The following is a 16,117-nucleotide window of genomic DNA, read 5'->3' on the forward strand; positions in this document are numbered from 1 at the left end:
ATATCACCACATCTGTGCATCACTGAGCCATCACCCAAACACCAGACCTTCCCTAATATGAACAGAATTCCCTGTTTTTTTCCTACACTGAGTTCTTTCTGGCTCACTGTGTCCCAGATTAATTTGTGTACTCTTCCACAAAGTGCATGGCTTTCCAGATTACTAAGGACTTTGTCTCACTTGAATAAATGACTACAATTTGCAGAAATTACTAAATAAAAGTGATAGATAATGTGGATTTACATAAAACTCCAGAACCACACCAGAAGGCAAGAACAAGACAGCTGAAAACATGCAAATGTAGCAGCATATTTTGTATCTAAATTGATTTTTTTATCCTTAAAAAATATTTTTGGAATGTATGTAATTTTCTTAGTTGAGCAAAACCATCACTGATGTTTCTGATAAAAAGACCTCCCACCACTCAAAGGCAATAACTGACATTCTAAGCTCAGAGTACAGCTGTGGACTGTCATGTTTTACTGGTTTTTTTCATTTTTTTTTCTTTGTTTGAACACTAATGTTCTGTGGCAGCTGTTCAAAATTGGCCCTAAAAAAACAAGTAGCTACATATGCTTGGGAGGATCATTAGACAAAAATCAAGGAGTTTTCAAGGAAACTTTTCATTCACTCACTAAATTCAGGTGAGATCCTAATCATGGGGAGGAGTTCCTTCTGTGAAATGGTTTTACTGCAAACATTGCATGAAGAATTCACTGGTGAAAACAGCCCTTAAAGCTGGATCTGTCCCTTCTTTCTCATCAGATCATATGCCATAATTTCTCTCAATATTTTGTTATTGATATAAGTAGAAATATCTCCAAAAGGACAAATGACTGGACCCAAGCAAGTTACAAAAGTGGGACTCACTGTTAAACATGAAAAAAGGACAGATCTTATAATTAATTGCCACTTTTTAAGTGAAAATAATATTTAAATACATTTTGGATATTTTTGTCAAACGAAAGCAATTAATTATAATCATCTTAATGGACTGGGAAATTTAGTGGAAAATGCATTTAATTGTCACAAAATCCATGCTTAAAGTGCAGACTACAATCTAATACTTAGCTCCCCAAGGCAGTTTTTGCCTAGCTCCATTTGTTTTAGATTAAATTGGATAAGAGATTTTTTTATGTTCTCCACTGTTCCTCATCACTTGTTGAAGCTGGATTCCCAAGAGCCTCACAATGAAGGAGTTGCACATCTCCTGTGGACTCTGCCAATATTGTAGAGACCAATAAATGACCCAGCTCCAAGGCTGAAGTGATTTGCCAAAGGGCAGCTTAAGCTAGAGGTTATTCCAGTGTAAATCCAATGTGACAAATGCTGAAGAAATTCTGGAACAGCAAAATGCCATATGTTGGCAAAACAAAATCAGAAAGGCAGATGCTCTCCTCAACTCCTACCACAAACATCTGATTGTCAGTTTAAAACTGAGGCCACCCTGGAAACCAGCAGTGACAGGAGCATGCTGCTGCTTATGCAGCAAACTATTCTCATAGTTTGGAATATTCTCATATTCTCATTCCAGAACAAATGCTCAAAAATTAATTTTATTACTGTCTTTATGTGACTACATTAGCATGTCAATTTCTGTGTTTACTCTGGCCATTCTTTTTAAAGGCAGAATTATTAAGATGTAGGTTTGCATTTGCCATTGACTCCAAAAACATATTCCAAGATATATTACAGTGCTTAGGGAATATGAAGCCTGAAGATAAAAGCACTCTTCAGCTTTAATAATGCAGAATCAAATGCCATGCAATTAATTTACCAGCACATTCTACCCAATGAACTCTTCAATTACTAGCTGCTATCTCTTACACTGATAAGGTAAAATTGCCATCTCACAAATATAGTCGAGTGAATCAGATTTCCCCCTTTCCTTTCCTCCTTGCCAGTCTGAAAAAAAGGGAAATTCTCATCTTGTAGGTAGAATCCTACTGTCATTTTGGATCCCTTAGATGTCCCATGCAGCTCCAGCTGCCTTTGGTGGGTGCAAACTTGGTGCAGATTCTGCCCATACATTTATTCCCATTCATGCCTTTGGATACTCTCTAGGTGTGAAGGATTACATGAGATGCCTCTGTGTAGTCAATTAACTCCCACCCAACTGCTCTGAGCAAGAGCTGCCAGATTCTGAACAAAATGACACAATTTAGTACAGAATTAGCAATAAAAATATCTGTGTGTAACTCAGTTATAGAAAAAAACCATAAATAACAGCACAAAGCCCCTCAATGGCATGTGTAGGTGCCACTGAATTATCTGAATTATCTCACTTAGGCTGCTTGGGCTTGGAGAGCCCAGAGTACTTTCCTTTTGCCTTGTTCCAAACTCAAGTCTTGAATGTGAGGACTATTCAGAAATAACCAAAGGAAAAAAAAAAAAAAAGAACAGAGTAATTGTGAGTTAAATTCACACTCTCCTAGGCAGCCTCAGAGTTGTTGGTTAGATCCATTTTACAGCAATGACCAAATGGGGAGCTGTATCCAGGCTGAGGAGAAGATCACTGAAGCCACTCTGAGAAGGACTTTCAGAGGCCCAGACAACATCACACTATGAAAAATTGGAAAGTCTGGGGATCATCTTTCTTTTCAATAGCTAGAAGTTACAAAAAGTGTTGGGGTTTGCTCATGAAATTCCACTTCTCACTCTCACTTCTTTACACAGGCAGGAAACACATGAGAGAAAAATATTTTCATGCCATGGAGGACCAACCTTAATCCAGCCCTACAGCAGATATTTAGCTATTTTGTAAAAATCAATTGTACCCCCTACAGATAAATTTCAGTAAGATAGTTGTGGTGTTCCACAGATAATTAAAAAGAATTAAATATTCAAACCAGTGCTCCAAACGTTGTGCCAGAGCCATAAGGCAGCAGAGAGTGCAGAGCTGAAATCAGTGTGTTTGTCCTCCACCAGATGCTTACACCAGAGCAGAGGTTGTGTACGAGTGGACACGGGAACCAGCCAGGTCAGTGGTGGTGGCTGAAGATGGATCTCGGCTGAACCAGTACGATCTGCTGGGGCAAACTGTGGACTCTGGAATCGTGCAGTCCAGCACAGGTCTGTGCAAAAAATATTGGGGAGGGTTATATTTAACTGTCAAGATGTAATCAGAGCAGGATTCAAAAATACAGGCGCATCAGAGTGAGGGGTAAATTATAGTATAAGTACTGCAAATTAGGAAAATATGACTCTGAAAAGACAATACAGCCTGGAATTATTTTCCTACTTGAGCTGGTGGTAAAAATATTTGAACAATTAAAAGGCTTCCTACAGATCTAGCCTGAAAAAACAATAATTTATGTAATAAAGAAGAACTCTTCATGTTCTTCTCATATTAACTGCTTACTATATAGGCTGATAAAAATAGCATAACAATATGAATCCTCAAAGATCACATTTCTGGAGGCAGTGAAGTCACTAAAAGCAAGCACTTAGTTTCTCAAGGAAGTATTTAGAGAATGAAAAAAAACTGTCATCAAACTCAAAAGCATCTGAAAACACCCAAACATGATTTCCTTTAATGCTTGCACCAGCTCTAACTCCAAAAATTTAATGGGATGCAGAAATACAGCTGACATTTATAGTATGATATTTTTTAACTGTTTGAAGATGTAAATTTTTAAAAGTTTATTTTCTAACAATTCAGATGGTCTAAATACAATAAGAAACTGAGCCCTGGACATGAACAAGAGCTCTGTTGACCAGATTTTGTCCATTGACCAAATGCTGCTTCAGGTGAAGTGGTTGCATTGCTTTGGATACACCCAATATTGTGACTTAGAGAGAAGTCATCCTATAACTGCATAAACCAAATTTGCTAATGTGCTCTTGTTAAAGTCAATGAACATTTAAAGGAAAGTGAGTTACTTTAAGGTGAACTGTAATTTGTGTCTGAATTTTTGATATTTCTTGTTAAAATATATTCATATGCTCTGTTAAGCCAAGAGAAGCTCTCACAGACAAGTTTCTAGGTTCCTACCTGGGAGCTTCTGTTCAGGTGATATAAAAGTAAGTGGTATGGCAGTAATAGAAACTTTGTGCTGGAACAGCATCACCACAACTGCTCCCATTGCTGAGCACTGACTTGTGCTCAGGCAAGCAGGGGGAACTCTTGACTCCCCACAGATGGAAATTCTGCCATTGGCTTTTCTGCAGCCAGTAACTCATCCCAGCTGCCCTTTGCTGCAAAGTCAGTGGGATTTGAGGGGACCTCTGGGAGGTTCTCCCACAGAGACCTCTCAGCCTGAGGGCTGGCTTTGCTCCCTGCCTGCTGCAGGGGCTCTAAGGGCAGCAGGATAACCAGGAAAGACTCTTGAGGGAACATAACTAAACCAAATGGAAATGCCAGACATGGTCCAGGGTAATTAGATAGTGTGAGGAGCATGCTATCAACTGTTAAGAAGGGCAGACAAGAAATTTTCAAACAGAACTGAACCATAAGCTTAAAATTTCTTTATGCATTTCCATGAAGAAAAAACCAATTTGTTTTTCCCATGCTGCTTCAAAGATTTGAATTCTGCCTCCTTTTCTACCTGAGGAAACTCTTTACCATTGTTATCTATAAAGTTAAAGCAATTTAGTTGAAGAATTTTTCCTTTGAGACATTGAATTTGCAAGCAATTAATATGTTTCTTCCACAGCTGTGTATTCTTACCAGGTAGTAATTTAAAAATATTGTAAATTTGTAAATACTAAAAAGATTCTCTAATGGGATTGTTTTTAGTTTTGGTAACTATTCCATTTAGTTCTTTGTACTGTTTTTCAGCATCTACACAACATCTTCATCTCAGCATATTTTATTATTAAGTATATTCACTCCTCCCAGCATTACCTTTATCTGACTCCCAGCTCAGGCCTGCTGCAGTGCTTAATAGACTAGAGTAATCCCTGGCTTTTTAATTGCCTTTATGTCTTGGATCTTGTTCTCATTTTCCAGAGGTTAAAAATACTTTGATAATTTAGGCAGCTAAATAAAGCTCCAGAGTACAGTGCTGTGTTCACTCTGTATTCTTAGCTTGCCATCTACAATCACTGAATTAATTCTGGCATACTGTTGTGCACATTCTATATCTGATTGCATTAAAATAGTTTCCCATGTCATATTTTAAGTAGATAAAATTAAACTATTGGCTCTCCTAGCTAAGACTGGCACCTTTTGTAAGATCATAATCTCTGGTACAAAGGAGAAGAAGTTTGTTTCAGTCAAAGTTAAAGAAAGGTGAGCAAAATTCAAGTAATAATTCCCACTATACTACAGCCACTCCTATTTTTAAAATAAAAAAATGTCCTTGTATATTCTTTGCTTTACCTCTCAATTTAAAATTTATCCTTTTTTCCACTGTCTTTTATATTGAAAGAGTATTGTCCCATCTTATAAATAAGGTTTCCTTGGAGTTAGAAATTGAGCAAGATTGCTCAAATGAATGTTCTTCTGGACTCTGCAAAACAGAAATGGGCATTTGACATCCTCTGTGCATAAGCAGTCAATTTCTAGATGTAGTTTTTCAATCAAGTTTGAGCTTTTCCTATACAAGAACATTTTTTTCCTTCCAGCTGCCTACATTTTAAAATAGAACTACAGTAATTTCACATAATCTCTAATCTAGACAGAAGTTTTCATTGTTACATCTACTTGTTTAATTCCTAAGATGTTTATTGCATCGTAAGAAGAATCAGCCCAGTAAAAAAACCCAACCAAACAAAAACCCCCAAAACCCCCACAAAAAAGCCAAAAAAACCCCAGAAAAACCCCAACCCAAAACAAAAACAAAACCATCAAAGCAATAGGTTTTTCAATCTTTGGAGAATATACTATTCTCCAAAATCCATTTAAAATTATATCAAGATCTGAAAATTAGCATTATTTGCTCCTCAGGCAAGAAAGGTTTATGGAATGACAAGTATGTTAGAATATTAAATATATTTATCTGTATTATTAAAAGTATAAATAAAACTTATTTATGTAATAAAACCAATTAATTTTCCTTGCATAAGGAGTGCCCAGCTCATACAATTTTGTAGCTCTAAAAGCATTAGTGCTAATGAAAATATTGTGTGTTCTTGTTGTAATAATTTATTTCAGGAGAGAATAACAACTTACTATGGCACTAAATTAGCAGAACAGGGACACTTCAGAGTACATAAAGCACTGACAGTGGTAATGCAAAAACCATCATATCAGCAATTACATCTTAATCTTGGCCCAACAGAATCACTTTTGGGAGGCTGTCCCGATTTAGGCTTTAGATGATGTTTACAGGGGTGTGCTGTTGTGGCTTTTAATCTTCTAATGGAATAAGAGCTTCTACAAGAGCTTTAAACAGCCACCAGGTAATGCAGACTTTCATTCACTACTCAGCAGAGATGAAAATATGTAAATTTAATTCACATTTCCCAGAAATGTATAGTTTTGTATTATTAGATAAAAATTTAAAAACCCACCAGGTTTCTTAAGTGTTTTCTTCAGAGCTGACTTATTTTCATTTGAGGTCTTCTGTTTTATAATAGGGGTGAATGTAATGCAAAAATATTTCCTACAAAGACTTCTGATTAATAAAAGTTTTAATGTTCTTTTTTTTCTTGGTTTTAGGGGAATATGTTGTTATGACTACACATTTCCATTTGAAGAGGAAGATTGGTTACTTTGTCATCCAGACTTACCTGCCCTGCATCATGACAGTGATACTGTCCCAGGTGTCCTTCTGGCTTAACAGAGAGTCTGTTCCAGCCAGAACTGTATTTGGTAAGCAAGATCTATAAATTTCAGAAATGTTATGGCAAAGTAGCTGTGTGCAACCTGGTATTGGAGAGCAGTGTGAATCTGGATGTGCTGCAGCACACAAGAGCTAAAAAATCTCATTGTGAAGATATAGGTCCAAAGCTTTTAAACTATTTTGAATTGAATGTAAAAAGAAACCCGAAAATACTTCAAGCTATTTGCTACCATTTGAATTTCCCAAAGCAATCAGATTATGAGTAAAATGTATCTGACAATGGCAATAACATGAATCATGGGATCATCAAAAAGGCTTTAATAAATGGGTAGCCATCATTTGACACCTTTAGGCCCTTTGAAAATTCTTATTTTATTTTTTTCCTAATCCCTTTTAGGCTACTGTTGAGATCAGCAACAATTTATTGTGCTTACAGCAGTCAATACATACACTCAAGGAATGCAGTGAGAAGGCAATCTAAAAGATTCTCAAGTTTATATAGCTGATCCCTAGGGTTTATCCACTGCATGCAAATGCTTATTGTAAAATTCTTATATTATTTCATATTTTTTGGAGATATGAACCCAAGTCAAGCACATATTAAAAAAAACCAAGACAAAACAAAACAAAACAAAACAAAAAAAACCAAACCAAAAAAAAAAACCCCAAAAAAAACAAGAAAAGAAAGAAAGAAAAAAGAAACATATTTTCATTTAGGAAAGCTAGAACCTGAGATTTCTGCTGTGTGACCTGGTGATCTGCTGGTGCTATCAGGTGGGGCTGCTGAACAGCTCTGGCAGGAGGCAGAAGCACTCCCAGCCAAGCTGCTTTGCCTCATTTTGCTGCCTCAGGGCATTGCAGTGGCAGGAAGCTTTGGGCCCTCTGGCTTTGCCAAAGAGAATTAACCAATTTATGCTGAACATGGCAAAGCCAGAGAGTCGCTGTTGAGAAATGCAGCCTCTGAAGCTCTTGTTGAGCAGGAGCTATTTTTATGGATCTGTTCTTGCACCCTTCACAGCTGTGCTTCAGTTTCCCAATTTCTCCGGAAATCAATCAAATCTTGCACAGCCTTACACCTTATGAGCCAAGCAGTGGCTTTCTGTTGATATACAGATGTGCATAAACATGTGCATGTTCTAAACCACAGAACAGTGGTTTAGACTACAGTATAATTAAATTTGATTTACATAATATTGTTTAGAGTAGCAACTAAAACTAATTCTGAATTTTTAACATCAGCTTTGCTGAGAACTCCTCTGCTAGGGACTTTTATAGTCAAAGCTATTGAAATTGTAAGCATTTTACCTCTTTTGGAACATACCATTTAAAAAGAAATGTCTGATCATCAGTTTGAAATGCTGTGCTTCACTCTCATTAGATGGAGAACAGAATTTCCTAGTCTCAATGGATAATATATGATACTGCACAATTTTCAAACTGCTATCTTCACAGGCTCAAGAACCCACAAATTTCTCATTTTTTCTTTAAAAGCCAGTTATTTAGTAAATACTCTTGGGTTTACTCCATCATTATGTATCAAGTTAGCTTTTTCATTTCAAAATGGCAGTGAAACAGTCTCAGAACATCTCACATGAATGCATATACACACAAAAGCAACTCCTCTTTTAGCCCACTTAGTACACAGATAATAGAAGCTATAAGTCTTTTTTCTGCTGCTAGGTAAGGGAAACATAAGCTCACTAGTAATAAGTCAAAGAAAACATTAGGTTGCATCTCAGGAAAGAGAAATTGCTTCCTCATTAGGCACTAATAATTCAAGCTCTTCACTCTACCACGTAAGTATGTTGTTCATTAACTGATCTATTTTAGACTGCTGTTCATCTCCAGTAACACTCAATGCAGTGAAGATGAACTTGCCAGACACATTCAAGACATGACAGTGCAGTTGTCAAGGTAACTTGTGGACATGTGATTTGATGCAAATATCTTGCACTCGGAGATTCATTTTTCCAAACAGCTGCAAGCAGAGTGAATTCAGTACAGTCCTGCTTGTTCTCTGGGGCCAGGAAAGAGGAAAGGTTCAGCAGTGAGAAGCTCTGATATGAGAAACGAAATTACATTGTCATTGTCATATAAAATCTATGCTATGTTCAGGGTGTCAGTGAATAAAGGGACAGAAATCTGTATAACCATCTATTCAAAAAGATGAAATAGCACATAAATCTTGGTGCCCTTGTGTCATTGGATACTGCTGGGAACCAAGAAAGCAGCCTATTCTCAGGCTGCTCAAGGACAAGAAATTATAAGAATGATTAAACACCTGCTGGAGACCCAATGTTCTGCAGAAAGCATGTTTTCAAAGAGGTGTTGCCTTCTTGGACCAATGAGTCTTTTCTATTCTGTTTTGTACAAACTACCCTAGATATATATATATATATAACTGTAGTGTTTCTTTAAATAAAGCTCTCTCTTTTTCTTCTCGGTTACATGAGGAACTATGCTGCATTATCCTTTTTGCTGCTCTCCCATAGCTTCAAATGCAACACCCTTGAATATATCTTTGAAATATAATATCCCAAATAAGCTGAAACAAGTTTTTAGTATTCTGATATTTAGTATTCTCATAACTGCTGCAAGAAAGAACTAAAGTTGTTAAATTGTTACATCTAGTACAATTTGCATGGCATGAATAAAGAAGTGCAACAAAATCCTTCAAGTACCAGAAAGAGTAAAGTAGTTCCTAAGTTATATTTCCATTTCCAACTGTATTCTATTATAACAACATCAAAGAATAAAATCCTGCAACATCCACAGAACTTGAAACCTGATATCTTCATCTAGAAACTGGGGTGCAGAAAAAGCTACCCCACTCTATCAGTGAAGCACAGAGAGCAGCCCCTGGCACGAGCTGTTTGCTTTGCAGGAGTGACGACGGTGCTGACCATGACCACGCTGAGCATCAGCGCCAGGAACTCTCTGCCCAAGGTGGCGTACGCCACGGCCATGGACTGGTTCATCGCCGTCTGCTACGCCTTCGTCTTCTCCGCGCTCATCGAGTTCGCCACCGTCAACTACTTCACCAAGAGGGGCTACGCCTGGGACGGCAAGAGCGTGGTGCCAGAGAAGGTAACAGCTCACACTGACATTTTGACTTCTGCAACTGAGCAGAAAAAAAGATCAACGTGTCTTTTTTTTTTTTTTAATGAATTTTTTTTCTGTTTGAACAAGTATGGATGTCTCAGTGCAAATATAGGGAAAGAAATCTTGTGGTTGCAGTATTTGATAGTTCCCAAGGTATGGTGTTCCCCCGTCATGAAATTCAGAAGGGCTGCTCTGTCATCATGACCAAATAAGTGATCACAGGAGTTCTTTTTCCTCCCTTACCTATAGGAAAAATATATTTATTTAGAAGAAGGAATTTAAAGCTGTGCTGGGAGTTTGCAATCCTGATCTGTACCTCCCTAAACACACTAGAGAAAACTCACACTGATTCCTTTTGGTCTGGGATCAGGCCTGGTCCACAAACCACAGGTGCATCAAGAAACTGTTGAAGACATTTAGGAGATGAAAGAGGAGTTTCCTATGAGTTACCCTGTCAGCTGTTTCTGTGAGCAGCTCATTCAGTTGAGTTAACTTGGTGAACTGGTAATCATGAACATCCATAGACTAGGGATTCAACAGAACAGGTATTTGGAGGAGCAGGTGAAACTCACTGGTATGCAAAGTTTTTAATTCAGGATTAAATGTGTATATATTATTTATGTATATTAGTTGCATAAGTCAGTGAAAAAACCCCTCCAAATTAAATTAGGGCATTTATACAATGGCAACTACTACAAAAGTATTGTAAAACAAATGAGTAAAGTAGCAAAACAAACTTAGAGTAATGAGCTGCACAGCTGCTGCTGAATGTTGAGTTTTCACTTATTGATGATACTTTCAATGAAAATAACTTTTTTGATTCTTTGTTTTCCTATTTTCATGACATTTGCTATAAAAATGAACTGCATTGATAGAACCCTATCCTTAAATATTAAATATTGCCTTGCTAATTTATCCTCCCTTGTAATGTAGTTACTATAATGAGCTGTTTCATTTGTCACAAAAAAAAATTACATTCTAAAAAAAAGCCCTACACAAATAAATATTGTTTAAAACATTGCAAGATGTATGGCTTTGTGCTCATTAGCAGGTAAGGGGCTTTATGTGTCATTTGCTAGTACCTGATGGTGTGAGTTTTCTGCAGTGAGGAAAAGGGAGCTCATGATGATCAGAGTATCACAGCTTAATCAAACTTAGAGCTCTAATTAGCTGTCATATGGCTTTTTCATGAAGTTGAATTTGACATGAAATATTAAGACCCAGGCTGGTGTCAGAGTTTTCTGTGGATCAGATTTCTAATGACATTCAAATCTGTTGAAAGGGTTTCCTCTGATACTTCAGTGAAGTTGCTCTTTGCTGGATTTATTGCTGCTCACCAGATATCTGATTGAAAAGCAAACAGGACTGCCTTCACATTCAGCAACCATATTAGCAGCCTCCCTACCTGGGAGGGGAGAAAATGGACATCCAAAAAATCCCCAAAAAAACCCAACCAACCAATCAACCAGACAAAAAACCTGACATGCCCTTTTTCTTGCTATATTTTTTAAACCTGTTTGTTCCAAAGATTGAAGCTTTTTCTTGTCCTGAAGCAAAGAATTTTATTGCCATGAATTAAAGCACATTTACATCAGAGTCATTAGGTGAAGCCCTTTCCTTAATAAGTAGCATAATTTTAACATTTGAGCCTACGTTTCCTTCCAGCATGTTCCTCCACAAGCATCTCCCAGTTGCCCTCAGGCCTTTGCAGTTTTGTTTCCTGTTCCCATGTGGAGTCTGTGCACTCCCTGACATATTCATCTCTTGAACAAGATTTTTTTTATCAAAACTAAATTACTAGGGTGTCAAAGGAGGCATTAACTTATAGTTGATCTGTCATTAAAAGTACTGTGACCACATAAACAATATTGCCTCCCTGGGACAGCTGCTTCTTGAAAACATAGAATTGTATTTGCTGTCTTATGAAATCCATAATATATCAAATTCTACTGATATTTTCTCTCCAACAATATCTTCCCCCCATCCCAAGAGGATAAATTAGATAAGATTTACCTTTTCTTTTTTTTTTTTTTTTTTTTTTTTGTGGGAAATACTGCCTGAAGATTTTTCTATGCTGTTGGAATTGGTTTTCACTGTATGTTTTGTTGTTGGATTTTTTTCTCATAATTGGAAGAATCCTTACACCTTCTTAATGACCCACTGCTTCTCTCTTCTGTGTTTATTCTTGGGCAATGGCTGATGAAAGGGTTTGGTCTGGCAGAAAATGAGACAGTTAAATTCTAATGGTATGCCCAGATTTCCTACAACTAGATCCCAAAAATAGAATACTAGAAAATATAAGGACCTAGGGATAAAGGAGGTTTAAACTAGCTCAGTAAGTCCTCCTCCCCTAAAAGATATTCAATATATTCTTGCTTTAACAATATAAGTAGGTGGATGAAAAAATCATACAGACATTGAAGTCTTTGCATATGGAATGCCATTTCAGCCATTATGATCCAATTTTAAGATTCAAACAAGAGCATTAAGTTGCTAATCCATAATACATGTGCCTTTGTGTAAACCATCAGTGAGTAGAATACTGACAGGTTTGCATCTTATTGAATAAACCACTCCTTTAGTGTATGGTTACACGATAATGTAGTGTGTATTTTTGTATATAAATTATGTTTAAACTCTTCATATCACAATATTTTTCCTAAGGTTGAAAGGCTACATTAGGAATTCAGAGTCTTTTAAGTTTTTGTCCTGCTCAAAGGAAACAGTTGTTTGTGGGAATATCAAACTGTGAGTGGTTTGTCACTGCTGATTGCCATTAAAGGTGATTTTGCCAGTGAGCCTTGCTACCAGGTCTCATTATTTTTATCTATCCTCTAATTTGGTTTGGTAACACAAATACAAATTTGGTTTGGTTTGGTATCTATTGTCTAATTTGGTTTGGTAATACAATACAAATGGATTATTTTGTCTCTATTGTCACCTAAATATTTTGCATGAGTTATATATCCAGAACTAACTTCTCTCTTACAGCTTATTGCACTTTGTGGTATGAATTCGATTAATTGCAAAATGTCACAGTGCTTTTTCATAATTGCATCTGTTGAGAAGGTATTGAGAATGAAATATTTCTTCTTTCTTCAGCCAAAGAAAGTGAAGGATCCTCTCATCAAGAAAAACAACACATACACAGCTGCAGCTACGAGCTACACCCCTAATATTGCAAGGGACCCTGGGCTGGCAACCATTGCTAAAAGTGCAACAATTGAGCCCAAAGAAGTTAAGCCAGAAACAAAACCTGCAGAACCCAAGAAAACTTTTAACAGCGTCAGTAAAATCGATCGGTTATCAAGAATAGCCTTCCCACTGCTCTTTGGAATCTTTAACCTAGTCTATTGGGCTACCTACTTAAACAGGGAGCCCCAGTTGAAAGTGCAAACTCCACATCAATAATGTCAATTATTCATGTATAGTTCTGTTTTGTCTCTTGCTCTGGGAATTGCTTCCCTTTTTCACATACGGTAATTCCCATTTGCTTCGTCGCCTCTGTCTTAAAGAAAACAAAGGTTTCCTTAGTTAGCAAAAGGTAAAATATATCTGTATATTTAAAAAAAAACTGTGTGTGAGGGAGTGAACATTTTAAACTATAGACTTTGGAAAAGTGATTTTGGAAATGGAAAAGAGTTGTAGAGTGATGGGAGAGTGAAAAAAAACAAACAAAAAACCCATTTGTAGCAAGCTTAGTATTGAATATCCCCAAAAGATAGTGTATATGTATATGAAAAAGATATTTTTATTCAGAAGATTGTAGGGAGGGGAGGGGGGGAAATATTCTTTATGACGTTCCTGATACACATCCTAGACTATATTATTTATTCAGCCACTGTTTATAATCTTTTCAAGGATGTAAAGCTTTCCATTTGCTGTATTCCATAAGATATGGTATTTTCCTAATCCATTTTTTCTTCTATGTTCCAAACTACCTGACTTATAATATTAAATAGTCTTTAATGAGAAAGGAAATCTACTCACTCTAGGTGCAGTTTGTCACTGTATAGCACATAAAATCTAATGGTAACAAATGCTTTAATCTGCTCTCTTACTGCAAGCTTGTTCTAAGCATTGAGTTGTCACTAGACTAGGTATAAAACTAGTTGCACGACCAAGTGCAGATCCCAAATTTCTACTATCACCTGTGTAATTCAAACAATTCCTGGATGCTTTAAAGATAGCTTTTATTCATATTCATCACTATGTTTTAGAGAGTTAAATAAAAAAAACAAACAAATTTTTTGCAAGCTCTAGATATGTTGAATGTATTCTTTTATAAAATGATACATTAAAAGAAGCTTTAGACTGAGATTTATGAATAGCAGAAAGATAAAATATAGTATTTAAATAATATCTGTAAATATGCAGCATGAGATTGTACATTTTTTTACTTTTTTAAATTTATGTTCTTAAAACGTGTAGGATTCACCTCTTAGCTCTTAATATGTTATTAAATGCTCAATAAAACATATTTAGAGCCTGAATTAAAGGAAAAAATTAATCAGTGGTACTGGAAAGCTTACCAAAAAAAGCAGAAAGTGCTTGGAATTTATTCCATTTGTAAAGTGGTTAAGTGTACAGCAGCTTGCAATTTGACAATGTCATCCAATGTATACTATTAGAATAATGACTGGTCTGCTCAGGTCATGCATAAACACTAAAGTATGGGATTATATTTGGTAGGTAAAAATGGTGAAAATATTTGTTAAGACAGAAGTTCATCTGTATATTACTGCTATATTTGCTGAAACATAACTGTTACAATAAGTGATGTAATATATGTAGCATTAAATACAAAGAAGTCATACATAAAAGAATGTACAGGAAAACAGATTTTATTGAGCAAACTTACTACATTTCATTTTTACTGTAGCAATATATTTGTAGGAACAATATGTAAGGGCTTTAAATACAAGATGTCCATTTTGCAGGTATTGTGCTCCCTTTAAAAAAATTCCAGTCAGTGTCTATTGATATCTAGTAGATACTAGTTACTGCTAACTCTTAGAAATAAACTTTCAGATAAAGTTTTTTCAAAGAGATTGGAAGAATGGTGGATATTTGAGGAATCAATTTTAAAAATATATAATTTATGCTATTGAATAGATTTTGAAACATGCTACATGAGCCTCTAGAGAAACAGCTCCTGAGAGTCAAGTTTAATAGGCAGTGATTTCTAAACTCTTAATAAATCAAAAAGTTGACATTCTCTATCTACAAAAGGAAATATTTAATGTCTGATTTAGAGTTTTTTTTCTTCTTTTAATGCTTCATTGTCTAACATTTAGTCCTGTCTGAACTTAATAAGTTATCTGATTGGATCTTATTTAAAAGGGGATGTTCCATCTCTGGTATAATGTGTAGATATATGTATAGAAAAAAATAAACTATGGCTCTTTAACTTCTGTGTACTTGTTTATCTTGTTATTTTTGGCGTTAAACTAGAGTGTTCATTTAGGGCATTTTATCTTTCTAGCAGTTCATAGCTACCTTTTGGTCTGCATTTTGCACACTAGATGTGAATATTACTTAACTAGTCTGCTTTTTGCTATGCAATGATTGCATTATATCACCTCTTAGTTAGTCTATGCCAATAGTATTATACTGTATAAACTTGACTGCACACTTTATCAAAGACAAGGTATTCTCTATGTAGCTTTTTTACAATGCTTTGCTAAACCATGTAATAATAGTAAGTCTTCCTTGAAAATAATGATACACTCTTATAGAGGAGAGTTTCTGTTTACTCCTGAGATAATTTTAAAAAGATGACATTGAATGTTTATTGCACCTCAGTGCAGTGATGTGGCAATAAAACCTAAATCTAATAGAGGTTGTTTATGGCAGAAGCATGTATTGCTTTACAGAGTTTAGCAAAAGCTCTTTATTTTATGTCAGACTGTAATTCTATTATAATAATAAAGCTAAAAATGTTCAATAATGCAAGTGAATGTTTTACTTTGGTTTTCTTTAGTTACTGCCTATTATGACACGTTGCTTGATTAGCTACTGTTCATTCAAAAACTTAGATTCCTTGGATTTGGTAATGAATACAGTTTTAATAGATGTGATTTTCTGACAAGTGTTTTCCAGGGACAAATACAAATGGAATGTTGCCCAAATCTGATTTGACATTCAGAAAAGATTCACTCTGTAGCATGTGTATCCAGTAAGGCAATTAATTGCATCGGATGAACAATTGTTAAGGTTTTGTACCACAACATTAGCTCATACAAGGTAGGAACAAAGTAAAATGCATTTTCTCCCAGGCAAAATGG

At 35.9% G+C, this 16,117-nt stretch overlaps 1 protein-coding gene across 2 annotated transcripts in view; it reads left to right on the top strand.

Annotated features, from left to right (window-relative positions):
* GABRA1 (gamma-aminobutyric acid type A receptor subunit alpha1) overlaps positions 1-15,785 on the top strand; it is a 38,875-nt gene extending 23,090 nt beyond the window's left edge. For both annotated transcript variants that reach the window (XM_079320041.1, XM_079320042.1), the window contains exons 7-10: positions 2,929-3,072; positions 6,605-6,757; positions 9,613-9,815; positions 12,933-15,785. In XM_079320041.1, coding sequence (XP_079176167.1) covers positions 2,929-3,072; positions 6,605-6,757; positions 9,613-9,815; positions 12,933-13,241 — 809 coding nt within the window. In that variant the 3' untranslated portion in view covers positions 13,242-15,785. The remainder of the gene's footprint in view (positions 1-2,928; positions 3,073-6,604; positions 6,758-9,612; positions 9,816-12,932) is intronic.
* Positions 15,786-16,117: the final 332 nt, after the last annotated feature.

This window comes from Erithacus rubecula (genome assembly GCF_903797595.1).
Source record: "Erithacus rubecula genome assembly, chromosome: 16".
Classification (NCBI taxonomy): domain Eukaryota; kingdom Metazoa; phylum Chordata; class Aves; order Passeriformes; family Muscicapidae; genus Erithacus; species Erithacus rubecula.